Raw genomic sequence first — 10,256 nt, forward strand, 5'->3', positions numbered from 1 at the left:
CCCTCCCCAGCTGGGGACAGAAGGGGACTGCTATGGTGTATGTAGTTTAACTCGTTTTATTTAGACTCGAAGGTAACTGCGGCCCAGTGGGACCGTGACCCAGTAGAAACGCAGCAGTACATCAGGACTGGGGTGGGAGCGGGTGAGCTGCAGTGGGGCGTGGTGCCCAGGCTGCCCAAGGAATGGTCAGTTGGTGAGAGAAGGGTTTACGAGAGCTGCCCGCAGTCAGTGATGGTGATCTTCTTGCTTGTTTTGCCATCTTTGGAGCCACAGCGCTCCATGGCCTCCACCACATTCATCCCCTCCTTGACGCGGCCGAAGACGACATGCTTGCCATCCAGCCTGCCGGAGAAGCACCAGTCACAGCCGGTCCCTGATATCCCCCAACAGAGGACATTTCCCAGATGCAGACCCCCAAGCTTCTCCTCCCATAGCCCATGACTCACCACTCAGTCTTGGCAGTGCAGATGAAGAACTGGGAACCATTCGTATTGGGGCCGGCATTGGCCATCGACAGGATACCAGGACCCGTGTGCTTCAGGATGAAGTTCTCATCTGGGAACTTCTCCCCATAGATGGATTTGCCTCCAGTGCCATTGTGGCGTGTGAAGTCACCACCCTGTGAAAAGGCAGCATTTCAGGTCATGGGTGCAGAACACTCTGGAACTGGGGGCAGGCAAGAGGCAGAACCAACCTCTCACCCTAAACCTACCAGTATCCAACTCCAAAACCCAGCTGAGTGCCAGACTGCCTGACCCACCCACCCAATGCAGCAGGAGCACCACACACCTGGCACATGAACCCAGGAATGATTCTGTGGAAGCAGGACCCCTTGTAGCCGAAGCCCTTCTCACCAGTGCTCAGAGCACGGAAGTTTTCTGCAAAGGAAATAAAGACACACCATGAACAGCTTTATTTGTTTAGAGTTCAGGACAGTACTAGGGCTTGGTGCAGTTGCAGTGCAGCCAAAATTGCTTTACCAACCTGCTGTCTTCGGGACCTTATCTGCAAACAGCTGTGAAGAAAGAAAAGGCATTTGTTAAATCCGGGCTGATGACTGGCCACTGTCCCCCACACCCCGAGGCCACCTCCAGACTGCAGGGATCCCCCCAGACACTGCTCGGAGCCCAGGGATCCCCTCTGGGTGTGGGCTTCTCAGCCGTGCCAGCAGCTCTACATTCCTCCCCGCATCACACAGTTATCTGCAATCTCTGAACTAACAGCTGCGGCATCGCCCATCTCACCAGCGGGGCAGAGAAATGTTCGTTCCACGGGTCTGAATTAAATTGAACATTAATGTGCCTGAAGCCTTCCTGGGCGGAGCGCGTGCGCCGCCTCCCAACGCTTCAGGAGGATTTTGGGCTGGATGCGCCACCCGTGCGGGACCGCGGCCCTAAATCTGCAGCAGCCGCGGCACCCGGAGGAGGCCCAGCCGCGCCAAGGATGCTCTGCGCCCCGGACGGGGTGATAAATGCTTTGCCCTCCAGCGACAATCCCGCAGCGATCGGGTTGCCGACACTCTCCGCCGCCATCCCCGGACTCCGGCAGCATTACCCGGGAGCGCGACACGGCTCATCCCGATGCTCCGGGGGCTTGCGATAAAATGGCGGCGAAGCAGCCACGGCCGCGACCCGCAGTGGGGGGGGAACTGCCGCGCCCCCCCGGCCCCGGGGCGGAGCGGAGGCGCGGCGGGAACACGGCAGTAGCGAGGCCAGCGGTAACGGGGAACCAGCGGCACCGGCCCAGGTGTGGACGGCTTCCCGTCGGCGATGGCGCGCCCTGGGCTGGCATCGCGCCGCCGCTCCTCGAGCGCGCCGCCGCGGGGCCCTTTGTTCGCCCCGCCGGGCCAGGGGCGCCGCAGCCCCGTAGCCACACCAACGCGCCCCCGCCGCGCACGCGCGGCGCAGGCTGGCCCCCCCACCGGCCCCGCGCGCCCGGCAAGGAAATGGCAACGGCGCCCCCCGCCCCTCCCCAGTCGCCTCCCGCGCCCACCTCGAAGGTGACGCGACCCAGGGGCTCGCCGTTAGCGGCGATGTCGAAGAAGACGACGGGGTTGGCCATGGCGACACACGAGCGGGGCAGCAGACACTCGTCCGGGCGGCGGGCGCGGCGCAGCAGAAGGAGCGCAGTCCCCCGCCGCCCATTATATAGGGTGGAGGAGGGCCCGCCTTCCCCGCAGCGCCGGCCAACGGCCGCTGGTGGAGTGGCGGAGTGGCAGGACAAGCAACCAATCGGCGGCGCCAGTTTGAAAGCGGGGGGAAGGGAGAAAAAAAAGCGCGGGCGGGGCGGGGGCCGCGGTCCGGCGCTGGGCAGGGCGCGGCGCGCATGCGCCGTGCGGAGAGCAAGGAGCGGCGGGATGGGGCGGGAGCGGGACCGGCGCAGGGGAGGCGGGAGCGGCGCCGGGCCGCCGTGCGGGGCGGTGGGGATGGGGCGGCACCAGAGCGTGTGGGGCTTGGAGCTGTCGGAGCTGCGGCCCAGCCCCTGGCAGCCTACCGCCCGACGTGGGGAGACACCCGATTCCCCTCCTCCGCCGTCGAACCGCAGCGCCGCCCAGCCGGCCCTGGTTAATGATTGACGCCATAGGTCCGGTTCATCGCCTGGCCCGGCCGCCTCTGCTCGGGGATAGGGCAGGGTGCCCTCCCCCCTCTGCCCGGAGAGAGGGCTGGATCCTCCCGCCACCCGAGGACCTCCCCTTCCTGCTCAGAGCGGGGTCGCGGGGCCAGCCCCACAGCGGGATGACAAAAGATGGGGGGACACACGAGACCCTGCAGAAGGATCCTTTAATAGCCATCGGGGACATACAGGGCAACTCGGCGCGGGGGCAGTGGGAGCTGAGCTCTGCACCCCACACCAGACCCGTGCGGTACAAAGGGCAGCAGCATTTGCACATTGATACGGGGGCACGGGCAGCCCCACAGTGACACACTTGCCTTTAAATATGGGGAGTCTCGGGGGAGCAGTAGTGTTTCTACACTATGTACAGCCTTGTGCTTCTGGGGGGGCTCAGCCCCTCTGTCCCATCGCAGCCCTTTGAGAAAGCCCCCACTGTGGGGGGTCCCAGCTCTGCAGCAGGCAGGGGCACACAGTGCTGCCCCCCAGCCCTGGGAGGGGGGCGAGGATGGCTCAGTTATTCTCGAAGAGAGAGAGGAGGTCATCGTTGCTGCTGCTGGGCAGGTCGGGGGGCCCCAGGTAGGAGAGCAGCTCGTCAGGATTCGTCAGCTCGGGCAGGAGCTGGAGACGGCAGCGTGTGATGATCAGCTCCCCGCAGCTTCTGCCCACCCGCCTGCAGCAGCTGGGGTCCCGCGCCAGCAGCAGGACCCTTGTCCACCCCCCTGAGTACTCACGTCAAGGGTAGCCTCCGAGCCATCACCCGCTACGGCCATGCTGGGTGTGGGGGGGTAGACGAGGTCGGCGGTGTGGGCCGGGGGTCCCAGGGATTGCCGTACCACTGCGCCCCGGGAGTGCAGCGTGGAGCTTGGCTGGCTGCCCGAGGGAGCGCTGTGCAGCCCCGTCTGTACTGCGGGGTGGGACGGCTCCATTCGTCCCGGAGGGGGAAGCTGGGCAGTGGGGGGAAAGAGCATAGCCATGAGATCCTCCCTCCCCTGGGACCCCCCAGACCCCCCACAGTGAGACATAAGGGCTTGGGGGTGTCTCTCCACCCATAGCCCACCTCACCTGTGCAGGCAGAGGGGGCACAGGAGGCTTCTCAGGGGCCAGAAGGCTGCCTGGGATGTTGGGCTGGTAGGAGATGGAGGAAGGGCCTGGTGTGAAGTCACTCAGTGTTGAGGTGCCAGGGACACCAGTGGCAGCAAAAGGCTCTGGGAAGCCCCCAGGACCCAGAAAGCTGGAACCTGTGAGAGGAAATGGGGCAATTGGGGGACACACACATAGGGATGGAGTTCAGTCCTGTCCCCCATGGGTCCCCCCCGTACCCGGGGTGCCGTAGTCGGTGGTAGCCCCCGCTGGAGGTTGTGACAATGCCGGGAAGGGCACAGAGCCAGGCCCCAGGGCCGCTATCATCTCCATGATGTTGGGCAGCACCATGTGTGAAGGACTGAGTGTCCGGCACCGCTTCAGCGCTGGCCCCTCCGGCTCCTCCTTGATGTGGACATCAGGTTTGATAGGGACAGGTTTCCAGCTGCAGGTCGGGTCAATGGTGATCTCCTCATGCTCTGAACTGGGGGCAGCAGGAGCACAGGAGAGGTGAGGTTGGGGGCACTGGCTGCACAGCCCCCCAGGGCTGGCACAGGACCAGGCACGGATGGACAGACAGCCGAAGGGAAGGCACTTACTTCTGGATGTAGATCAGAATGCCCAGCATGTACTGGTCAACCTCTAGCCCCTCCAGCAGGGCTGTCTTACTGCAGGCAGAGTGAGAACAGAGTAAGGTAAGGGAACCCCCACCAGACAAGAGCCTCCCCCTAAGGCAAGAACTACTCCTCTCCCAGGGCAGGAAATACATCCCCCACAGGTAATGAAACACACACCCATGCCCTGCAGGCATGGCCCCGTTGTGGACCCCACTCACTTGCAGACAGGACACCGCCATGTCCCCCTCTCGCAGTTGAGCTGCAGATATGACTCCAGGTCAAAGCACTGTGGGGAGAGCAGCAGCTAAGATGGAGGAGGCAGGATATTGGGTGGGGGATACCCCCAGCACCTTGTCATCACCACGCCCTACCTGTATGTGCCGACAGTCATGACCCCTGGCTGGAAGCTGGATCCTCCGGAAGGTGATAGGGCACTTGAGGGACACCTTGATGGCCGTCTGCTCCACGCCATCCTCACCATTGGGCCCTGGTGTCCCCGGGATGGTCCCACTGCTGAAGTTGCGCTTGACTGGGAAGGTGGGGGCGAGGGGCACCAAGGGTCAGAACCAGGACCCTGGGATGGGGGTGGCGCCATGGTGGCACCTGGGCAATACTGCACCATCACCCCCATGCTGCTGTGGCCTCCCTGCCACAGTGCATCCTCCTAACCCCCCAGAGCCAGGTGCTCACTTTTGGTGATGCAGTGCTCAGCGGGGAGCAGGCGCTTCTTGATGAGCCCCTGCAGCACCGAGCGCACCGAGGGCCGATGCACCAGCTGCAGGACGAACAGGTGGGACTGTGGAGAGATGGGAGGCTGAGCTGTGGCCCCAACCACCACCCTCCCTCTCCTGGTACCCTCCTGGTGACTCACACAGCAGCAGGCGGTGACAGTGATCTGGATAGTGTTTCTGCCGGGCTGGCAGACGTGCTTCAGGTAGAGTGGCTTGTGGGAGGTCTTGTTGTCACCACGCTCAATGGTGAGCGGCGTGGCATTGACGCTCACCTGCACAGAGGCCGGCCAGTTGGTGTTCATCTGCCGGTCCTCATGGTGGTAGCACTTGAACTGCAGCTCCAGGTCAGGCCTGGGGACAGGCAGGGTGTGGGCAGGGGGTGTGTCTGCACACGAGCCACTGCACTACGTGTCACCCCACCATGCTGCTCCAAGCCATGCAGAACCATGCAGTGCTAAGCCATTCCATGTTACACTGAGTCATATGGCACTGTGACAAACCCCAACAGTACCACAGCATAGCACTGTGCCAGGCCACACCACGTCCCACCATGCTGTGCCACAACATGCCAAACACCAAGACACCACGCTGAGCCACAGCAAGAACAGCTGTGCCAAGCCACACTTCGCACCGTGATGCAGGACAGTGCCGTGCCAAGCCATACCACGCCACACACCCCCGTGCTACACGGCACCATACAGTGCCCAGCTGTGCTGCCCAGTGCAGCCCCACTCCACACGGTGCCGTACAGCACCCACCGAGCAGCACTGTGTGACACTATAAAGCGTCCCCACCTCATCATGAGGGTCTTGTAGACAGAGTCACGGAGCTGGAAGACGTGGTTGCTGACAGCCAGGTTGTGCTGCAGGCGGAAGGGCTCCAACACCACGCCGTCCCGAACCGGGAAGGTCAGTCGCAACTCCTCGCCGGGGGCCGGCCCTGCGGGACGCCGCCATCAGGGAAAACGACACCTTCCCCCAGGGCGCCAGCCACACCCTGCCCGTGCCCCAGCCGTGTTCCGCCCACTGCACAAGGATCCACCTTGCAGGAAGCCCAACCTCCACTACGCGACCCTGCCCACCCCGGAAACCGTACCCCATGCAATGCAGGAAGCTCCTCCCACCCAAAGTAGCCCCACCTCTGGGGGCCACCCCACTCCCACCCCTGTAGAGGAAGCCCATCCCACGGCAGATTCCTCCCGCTCCCTCCAGGAAACCACACCCTATCCAAGCCCCTCCCGATCCAGGTGGTCCCACCCTTAAAGCAGAAGCCCCCCACCAGACCAGTACTCCTGATAAAGCCCCGCCCCCTGAGGCCACACCCTTTTAACAATCCCCTCCCACTGGTCACAGGCAGCCCAGCCCCTGCCTCAGTCAGCCCCCAAACCCCGGCAGTGGTCACGCCCTCTTCTCTGAAGCCCCTCCCACCCTCCATTTAAAGGGGCAAACGCCACAGAGCTGTCAAAAGCGAGGTCTAAACCGGAGTGTTTGAGGCGTGGGGGTGATTTCTGTGAAGTGCCCCCCTCACCCACACCAGGGACACCCACCTGAAGGAGACGGGTGCAGGGGGGCAACACTGGGCTTCATGTCTGCCAGGAAGGGCGACTTGACATCCTGACCAGAGGACGCATACGCAGGGATGCCACTGCCTGGTGTCATGGGCGGCGTGGGGTTCCCGGCCAGCGGCGAGCTGGGGTACCCCGGCAGTGACCGGCCTGGCTGTAGAGGCAGCACCTGCCCTCAGCGTCCAGCCAGGCCAGCAGAGCCCCCACCCCACCTGCTGCCAGACTCACCCCATTGATGGCTGCTTGGTTGTAGCTGCTGAAGCTGGCGCTCTGCCCATTGAACTGGTCAGCTGGCTATGGGAGGAGGAGGGTCTCCAGGGGCTGGCACCAGGGAATGGTGGACACCCAGACCTCCACCCCTTGCCCACCGTTCCCCCTGTGGTACCTTGTAATAGGGTCCAGCACTGCCTGAAGTGGAGAGGTACTGGCCCATGCTCTGCTGCAGCCTGTGGCCAGGGTATGAGGGGGATGGAGCAGAGGACTGGGGGGCGCTGGGGGCATACTGGGCACCAGCTGCAGCGTACTGCCCGCCCTGGAGGTACTGCTGTGTTGGGTACCCCTGTAGGGCCAGGGAGTCAGCAACAGTGGGAAAGGGGGGCACCGTATGCCATAGCCTTCACCAATGCAGCACTCACCTCATTAGAGTATGCCCGCTTGAGGCCCTGGCGGGGCAGCTGCTGGCTCTGGGGAGGTCCAGGGTAGGTGTGCTGAGGCACTCGCTGCCCACCATAGAGGGGGCCAGTCCCGGGTGCCCGCACTGGGCTCATGCTCACAGGGGAGACACCAGAGGGGGCCACAACACCTGCCATGCCAGCTGGGCTCATGCTGCTGGGGCCACGGGGTCCAGCATGGGGCAGGAACTGGCTGCTGAAAGACTGCCCTGTGCCCATCTGCAGCAACGAAGAGAGAAGGGTCACGGCAGGGCAGAGGGGCTGTCAGCTCCCCAGTTCTGCCACAGCCAGGCTCTTACCGCACCATACTGGCTCAGCTCCTGGCTCTGTTTCTCCTGCAGTGCAGCCACCGTTGCCGTGGCTGTGGCCGTGGCCGTGGCAGCAGCAGCAGCCACAGCAGCAGCTGCTGCTGCCTGGGTGAAATCAGCAGTGGCCCGGCTGGCGTGCGAGGGAAGCCCCATCCCTCCAGGGCCACTCGGGCCACCATTGTAGCTGGAGAACAGAGAAGCAGGAAGGGGAATGCAGTGGCCCTGCAGCAGGGCACATGCCAGGCCACAAAGCACAGGGCTGGTCTTACCTGGCAGCGAAGCCCGGCCCGCTGGGGTAGGCGTTGCGCCCGTAGACACTTGGCTGCACGTACCCCTTTGCTGGTGCCCCCTCAGCGAAGGGCTGCTGTGGCAGGAATGGCGGTGAGCTCATGCCTGAGCTGGTGCCTGCCATGCCAGGCAGCAGTGGGGTGCTGGAGCTGCTTCCCCCCGGGCCCATGGGGCTGCCAAAAACCTGGAGGGTGCAGTGGGAGGCAGTGGGTGAGGCAGGGGCAGTGGCATCCAGGTGCAGGGGATGCCTGGGGCGGGCGTGCTGCTGGTACCTGGCTCTGGGAGGGGTTGCTGACACCCCAGACAGTGGTTACCACGGAGAGGGATCCCGGCGGCTGATTGGTGCTTGGTTGCCAAGGAACAGCCTCATATGCAAATGAACCATCACTAGAAAGAAAAACAAATTAATGAAGATGAAGGACAGAGGGATGGAGGGACAGAGGAATGGAGGAATCGAGGAAATGAAGAGATAAAAAATGCAAGGGATGGAAGAACAGACAAGGGGATGGATGCATGGATGGAAGGATGGAGGAATGGATGAATGGATGGATGGATGGGTGGAAGGATGGATGGAGGAGGGATGGATGGGTGGATGGAGGGACGCTGCCCCGGCGCCCACCCGTGGGGCGCAGGCGGCAGCGAGGGTTTCATGGGGTTCATGGAGCTCATCAGCGGGTGTGGGCTGGGTCTTCCGAGGCCGCGGCGGGCACTGCGGGACGGCGGCACCGTCTGTCACTGGGGCTGCGGGAAGCAGTGGAGCGGCGGGTGAGGGGCGGCCGCCCCCGGAGAGGCTGGGGCGGGGGGATAGCCCGTAGGCTCGGCGACCCCCCAGCCTCCGCGGCCGGGACTTGGCGTCCGGCCCGGGGCTGGCACGGGGCGCCGGCCGGCACGCGCCGCCCCCGCTCCGGGCCGCCCCCCCCCGCTCCGGCCACCGCGGCGTCAGACCTCCCTGGGGCGGCGGGCGCCGGGGGCTTCCCCCGCGCCTGCGACCGGGGGGAACCACGGGAACTTCCCGGGGAAGGGACGGGGGCCCCGGCTCGGCACTGCACCCCGCTGCCCGGGGGTATTTCCAGCCGGGCCCAGCAGCGGGGGCCCGGGGGTCACCGGCGCTTTCGGTTCCTCCCGGCGCCGCGGGAGGGCGGCGGAGACGGGATCGCCGGGAGGAAAGACACGGACAGGGGAACACCCGCAGCGGGCCTGCCCCGGCTCCGGGGCACGCCACCACGGAACCACCGGCCTCCGGCGCCCCTCGCCGATGGTGACAGCCCCCTCCGCTCCTTCCCCGGTGGCACCGCAGGGAGGGGCCCCGGGACCGGGCCCCCCCATTGCCATGGCAACCACCCCCACCACCCCCGGCACAACGGGGGGGCCCGCAGGGGCACCGCCAGCCCCGCCCGTCTTCCGCCCCGTCCCCCCGCCCGGCGCTCCCGCTCTCACCGCGGCGGCGGCCCAAGATGGCCCTGGCGGCGCGGGGCGCGCGCGGCTGCGCGGAGGCTGCGCGGGATCTTCAGCCGCGCGCGGCTGCAGCTCCGCGGGGGGCGGGGCCGGGGGGCGGGGCCGAGCCGCCGCCGCGCACAATGGGGCCGCGCGCTCATCAGTATGCAGGCCCCGCCCCCGCCCGTCCAGGCGCGGGTAGCCGAGCGCCGAAGAAGGGTCCGGGCGTGGGGGGAGCGGGGCGAGGGAAGCGGGGGATTGCGCGCCCCCGCGCGCGCCCCCGTGGGCCGAGCGCCGGGGGGCAGCGCGCGTGAGACAGCACGACGGGCGCTGCCACCGCAGCGGCGGCACCGCGAGACGCGCGGGCACGCGGACCTCCGCGCACCGCACGGACGGTGCGCGGTGACACCGTGTGTGACCCCGTGTGTGACAGCGCAGCCACGGGTACGCGACGGGGTGTGGCACCCCCCGACCTGCCGCCTGCAGCTGAAAGACCCGCGTCGCACCGAAAAGTGGCGGTGGATTCTGGGGACACCGACAGCGAGTCCCAGCTGGGATTGCCCCCGTCGCCCCTGCTCTCCAAGAACGTCCTGTGGGAGGACGCGGTGGGCTCTGGAGATGGCAACAAATGAGACCCATTTGAGAGATCACCTCCCTCGTCCCCACTCAGGATCTCCAGTGGGAGGACACGCCACCCAGCACCAGCCCTGTCTGTCCCGGTGGGGGCTCACAGCTGGGGGATGGTGCAGACACAGAGGGGAAAAACATGCTCCCCAAGGACAGGCAAAACTGAGACAGAGGCACAGCACTCTTACACCTGCCTGGGCCCTCAGGACGTGCAGATGCACTATCTCCTTCCTCCACGAGGCAGTAGCTGCGCACGGGCAAGTCCAAGACTGAGAGGAACTGGGAAGAACCTGACTCATTGCACTGGACACCCCCATGGAAGA

At 65.4% G+C, this 10,256-nt stretch overlaps 2 protein-coding genes across 9 annotated transcripts; both read right to left on the reverse strand.

Moving 5' to 3' along the window:
- Positions 1–40: 40 nt before the first annotated feature.
- On the reverse strand, positions 41–2,129 carry PPIA (peptidylprolyl isomerase A). Its single transcript, XM_053966642.1, has 5 exons — positions 1,993–2,129; positions 985–1,015; positions 790–878; positions 447–619; positions 41–342 (listed from the first exon to the last, which is right to left on the reverse strand). The coding sequence occupies exons 1-5, from the start codon at positions 2,059–2,061 to the stop codon at positions 207–209; spliced, it is 498 nt and encodes a 165-aa protein (XP_053822617.1). The 5' UTR covers positions 2,062–2,129; the 3' UTR covers positions 41–206.
- A 617-nt stretch (positions 2,130–2,746) lies between these two features.
- On the reverse strand, positions 2,747–9,382 carry ZMIZ2 (zinc finger MIZ-type containing 2). 8 transcript variants are annotated; one of them, XM_053966634.1, is made up of 19 exons: positions 9,310–9,382; positions 8,492–8,613; positions 8,145–8,259; positions 7,854–8,056; positions 7,576–7,768; positions 7,241–7,495; positions 6,991–7,164; positions 6,834–6,899; positions 6,588–6,774; positions 5,836–5,980; positions 5,182–5,392; positions 5,001–5,106; positions 4,682–4,839; positions 4,529–4,596; positions 4,293–4,361; positions 3,933–4,177; positions 3,676–3,851; positions 3,345–3,557; positions 2,747–3,231 (listed from the first exon to the last, which is right to left on the reverse strand). In XM_053966634.1, the coding sequence occupies exons 2-19, from the start codon at positions 8,539–8,541 to the stop codon at positions 3,124–3,126; spliced, it is 2,742 nt and encodes a 913-aa protein (XP_053822609.1). In that variant the 5' UTR covers positions 8,542–8,613; positions 9,310–9,382; the 3' UTR covers positions 2,747–3,123. The 8 variants fall into 8 exon arrangements, with proteins under 8 accessions (XP_053822609.1, XP_053822610.1, XP_053822614.1 ...); XM_053966635.1 differs by lacking the exon at positions 9,310–9,382 and adding an exon at positions 8,818–9,172; XM_053966639.1 differs by lacking the exon at positions 9,310–9,382 and having other exon boundaries at positions 5,314–5,392; positions 8,492–9,173.
- Between the last annotated feature and the right edge of the window lie 874 nt (positions 9,383–10,256).

Source organism: Vidua chalybeata, chromosome 28, assembly GCF_026979565.1.
Source record: "Vidua chalybeata isolate OUT-0048 chromosome 28, bVidCha1 merged haplotype, whole genome shotgun sequence".
Lineage (NCBI taxonomy): Eukaryota > Metazoa > Chordata > Aves > Passeriformes > Viduidae > Vidua > Vidua chalybeata.